The sequence below is a fragment of the Littorina saxatilis genome, linkage group LG1 (assembly GCF_037325665.1).
Source record: "Littorina saxatilis isolate snail1 linkage group LG1, US_GU_Lsax_2.0, whole genome shotgun sequence".
Lineage (NCBI taxonomy): Eukaryota > Metazoa > Mollusca > Gastropoda > Littorinimorpha > Littorinidae > Littorina > Littorina saxatilis.
The window spans coordinates 68,562,994-68,567,795 of record NC_090245.1 but is presented as its reverse complement, the minus strand read 5'-3'; the positions used below and the strand labels follow the sequence as shown (position 1 = coordinate 68,567,795).

General features: G+C 41.6%; 1 protein-coding gene across 1 annotated transcript; it reads right to left on the bottom strand.

Annotated features, from left to right (window-relative positions):
- Positions 1 to 3,132: 3,132 nt before the first annotated feature.
- Positions 3,133 to 4,257, bottom strand: LOC138958354 (probable glutamate receptor). The gene is made up of 2 exons (XM_070329473.1): positions 3,948 to 4,257; positions 3,133 to 3,578 (listed from the first exon to the last, which is right to left on the bottom strand). Exons 1-2 carry the CDS (start codon positions 4,246 to 4,248, stop codon positions 3,337 to 3,339), a joined length of 543 nt encoding a protein of 180 aa, XP_070185574.1. The 5' UTR covers positions 4,249 to 4,257; the 3' UTR covers positions 3,133 to 3,336.
- Positions 4,258 to 4,802: the final 545 nt, after the last annotated feature.

Here is a 4,802-nt window from a genome sequence, read left to right as displayed (position 1 = left end):
ATGATTAAAGAATGTTTGTGTAACAAGCTGTCAATTTATTATTTAGATTTTAAAAGTTAGGTCTAGCGCAAAAACGCACCACGGTCCAAAAACATTCTGATAATCAGTTTACATCGATAGAATGAGAACCGAAGGGAAGTAACTCATTTTTGACCTGAGTTCAGGATGGGTTCAAAAAGTGCGAGACAATCTGCAAAATGAATTCTTTAAAAATTGCTCGCTCTTTACGTAGGCCACCTAGGATGTTCCCGTTTGGTGAGCGTTCAAATGGAAGGGTGTTTGTACTGTGTGTAAAAGCCTGACAGTATCTGTGATGGTTTACGGGAGGCTTACTGTCCGGGCGTGATTTCCTCATAACTGCCAGCACCAAAACGAGGCGCCAGGCTGTAGAGGACTCATCCACGAAAATAAATTCTTTGAAAATTTCTCACGCTCGACAGAAAGCAGCCAGGATGTTCCCGTTCGGTGAGCGTTCAAATGGAAGTATGCTTGTACTGTATGTAGACCCTCGGGGAGCTCTGTGATGGTTTACGGGAGGCTTACTGTGCCTTTAATTCTCAAGAGAGAAACCACTTCGATTCAGGGCGATAAGACCGAAACAGCAGGACAATTTTGTCAATTCCCGTAACTGAGGAAGCAGATGCCTGTCCGATTACGGCTGTGTGTTACAAACACTGACTTATCACTCTGAAACTTTATTATTGTTTCTGTTGAAACTACTTCGCCCTCCGTACGATGAGACAGACACAGAAGGACCATCAATGCCAACAGGTAGGTAGAAGGTAGAAGTCGTGCTGTGAAGATGTATCACTTTGCTACTTTATTCCTATTCTGTTAAAACCGCTTCGTCTTCAGTATGACGAGACAGATACAGAAGGACTACTGTCAGTCTCATTGCCAAGAGCTAAGGTAGCAGGCCAATGCCAGCCCTAAGACGGCAATATAAAAGGAAGCCGTCCGCGCGTTAAAGAGCTTGATTCAGTCTTCTTCAGTCGTAACCAATTCAGCAATTGCCATTTCAGCGGTAAATAATTCAGCGGTAACCATTTTAGCGTTAACCATTTCATCGGTAATCATTTCATCAGTAACCATTTCAGCGGTATCTATTTCAGCGGTAACCATTTCAGCGGCACCGATTTCAGTGGTTACCACTGTGTCCTTGGCACGACGAAACAGACGCACAAGGACCATTCTCTCAATGCCAAGAAGCAAGGAAGCCAGTGCCAGTCCTATGGCTGCCAGGTAGAAGACAGTATGTGTGTCATCAAGGCCGATCACTCCATCGTCAACCGGGTCACATCGTTTCTTCTCTGGTGCCCACTTCCGTATCCAGTGGTCTTTCAGGCCGCTGAACAGCATTTTGTTGATTCTGAATTAAATTTGCGGAAAAAACGAGTCAATACCTGTATGACTATCACTGGAAAAAAAATATCCGAAATAAATAGACTGCTCACGTTCCAAAATCAATTGTTCGTTTTTTTGGGTTTTTTTTACTTAAAAGTTGTTCGTTTTTTGGTTTTTTAAATTATAAATGACATGAACAAAGTACGAGTTGTGTGCACATAACTGTGAGTTTCTTTGTGTCTTCCATTTGAAGCGAATGTTGTGCAAGCGTCATTAACCTTCGATATTATTTCTTTCAAAGAACAGCTGAGCAGCTCTCGAACAAAAGCGGAGGGGGGAGGGGGGAGGGGCAAAGGATGGCATATTCACGCTTACAGAAGAGTAGATTCAAACAGAATTAAGTAAAATCAAAGATGTTGTGAAAACTAGAATTAATGCAATTTCTGTTTGTCTTCCATTCAGATAATAAAGTTGTATTGAATTGAATTGAATTGAATTGAATTAATTGTAGGCTATTTGGGAATGGAATGTGTTGGTTGTTTGTTTGTTTGTTTGTTTTTCAAGCAAGGAATACAGAAATATTGCAAGATAGGGCCTATAAGGCATCAACACGACCACTACGCTGTAACCTACTCGTCGGAGACAAGTCTTGTGTAGGGCGAGTCTTGCTGCAAGTAGAATCCATGCAGTGACGCAATATTCACGTCAGGCAGCGTTGTGATGTCACAGTTTTCCGCTAAAAACGGAGAGTATGAGCTTGTGGTGTCCGAAATGAAAGCATAGTTTCCCTCCTTCACTTTTGCCAAATGCAGATTTTCATCGCCTGAAATGACTGAGGGGTCGTCCTCCGAAAATCGTTGTACTCCCTGGTAAAGCTGTCGCAATTTCTTGATTGATGATGTCTAAAACACACACAAACGCATGCAAGCAAGCACGCACGCACACACGCACGCACGCACGCACGCACGCGCGCGCACACACACACACACACACACACACACACACACACACACACACACACACACACTAACACACTCATTTATATTCATTTATATGATGTACGTGTGCAAGTAGACACTCTACAAACGAAATTGGGGGAATTTGTATAAAAAAAAAAAAGCACAAAAAACAATGAATTCATTTTGGTTTTTTTCTTCGCGTGTCTTATAAACAAAACGTTTCATGACAATTAAGTTGGTCGTATGCATTTATCCTACATACGGGAGAGAGACACCCGTGAGATAATAATCGTTCAAATCACACGTGTGTATATCATGTAAATGAGGTCATGTCAAGCAAGTCTGGCAGGGACCTGTTTTTCCACTGCTTATGATACCAAAGTCACCGAGACAAACGTCATTATAGAAACAAAAATTGCGCTCGCTAATTACCCTCGATGAATCTTTACAACTAACACGTCACGCCACACTTTTAGAGTGACGTTTCTTTGCTTTGACGTAATAGGTTGCACGAGGCTTTAGAAGAGATCGAGGTTCCAAAACAAGCGTCTTCAATTTAGCTGCCTCGTCTGCAAGACATTTTCAGTAAAATACACGTAAGTACAGTATGTAGGATAAACAGAATACTACATGGCTTGCTGTGTCGTACCAGATTTACACTCGTTGCTTTTTCAAATAGTGAACAGCTCGCTTTCGCTCGCAGTTCAATATTTTTTAAAAAAACCTCGTGTAAATCTGGTACGACACAGCAAGCCATGTAGTATTCTCTATATTCACACACACACACACACACTGACTATTAATTCCAAGTTTGCATTAGAGGCCGGCTTCCTAAACGTCCGTATGGTTGTGTCTGTGTGAAGTTAACAGAGCGACATTCATGTCGTACAACTTATAAACATCTAACTATCATTGTCATGCAAAAAAACAAATACAAACAATTTTTCTGCTCACCGGATTAGTGATTACTTGAAAAATTACTTGAAAATGGCACCATACACCCATGAATACCTTCTTCGAAAAACACATAAAATTAATCCTCAAAAGAATGACTGACCTTCAACAACGAAAGTGTGGCGCTTGCACCTAAATACCCCCACGTGTATTCCCTCTGATTGAGCATCTCTTCCAGGGAGGTAAAAGGAAGAGCCTCGTGACGCACAGCTAGAGATGACGTCAGCTGACTGCTGTACATTGACGTCAGAATCACACCAAGCACCATCCAGCTCACTACCAGCACGCGACCCGCACGTGATGTACTCTCCGAGTTACTAGCTGCATGATGAGGAAACATTGCACGGATCTAAATTATTCACGTTCATTTCAAGTTTTGATTCACTTTTCAGTACGCTAGTAGCCTAAGTAGACGGTTTTGCACGCACTTCCTCATTCATACATGTAGCAACACACACACACACACACACACACACACGCACAAATACACACACACACGCACACACACGCACACACACACACACGCACGCACACACACACGCACGCATGCACGCACGCAAACACACAAACACACACACACACACCCATACCCACATCCCTTATAATCACAAGCCTGGGCAATAGAATTACGCGCAAGAAACTAATTTCTTTGCTCATGTCTGTCTTTCTTTCCAGTCCAAACAAACTCACGTCTATTAAACAGCCCGCACAACAGGACCTCAATATTCCCAATGATCCAGTTAAGCGCATCTTTCAATGTCAAGGCCATTCTCATCCGTCTATCCCCTCCTTCTTCACAACGCTCCATCAGCAGCAACAACAGCAGCACCAACACCAAGCAGCCGCCGACGACCAAATACACGACGGAGTTGAAAGACTCAGTGAAGAAGTAGTTCATGGCGGTTCCCTTTTTAAACATGACGATGGCGTTGTCGTAGAGAAAAGGGACGGCGTCTGCCACTGACGATCTCCCCTCGTTAATGGTTAACATACTGACGGCTATATCCGCTTCCTGGCAATTTAAAGAAGATGTATTAAAGCCCCAAAGGAGGATTTTAGTATGAATCAACCTTGGACATACACCAAAAATCTGCACCTGCGAAGTGGAAATGCGTTCCTGGATTAAAGGCAGATATGCCAAGGAAATTAGGTTTTGGTTCTTCGACAAGAATTTTCATTTTTTATTTCAAGGCTCTTGATTAAAACAAAACCTTGGGAAAAGTGATATTTGAATGAATTATGGGTCAAAATAGACGGTTTTTGTGGCTTTTTTTAGGATAAAACATGAAGTTGTTGGGAAACATTCATCTTCCAGAAAAATAAAAATAGATCTTTGACGTATGTTTTATTTTATTCTAAATAGATCCCTTGGTGCAACAACAGAGCAATTTAGATTTTGTTTTCTCGGTAGATATCATCGGCATAACTATATTATTTATTTTAAAGACAATATTTTTGTACTTTGACCGAATTTCTAAAATTATTCCTGGGTAATTCTTAAAATGTCTCTCTGTAACTGCATAAAGACACACACAAAAATAGCAA

Coding starts and splice junctions, on each gene's coding strand:
- LOC138958354 (XM_070329473.1), bottom strand. CDS start 4,248: ATGTTAACCATTAACGAGGGGAGATCGTCAGTGGCAGACGCCGTCCCT. Junction 3,579..3,947: donor GTGCGGGCTGTTTAATAGAC/GTGAGTTTGTTT, acceptor CTCATCATGCAG/CTAGTAACTCGGAGAGTACA.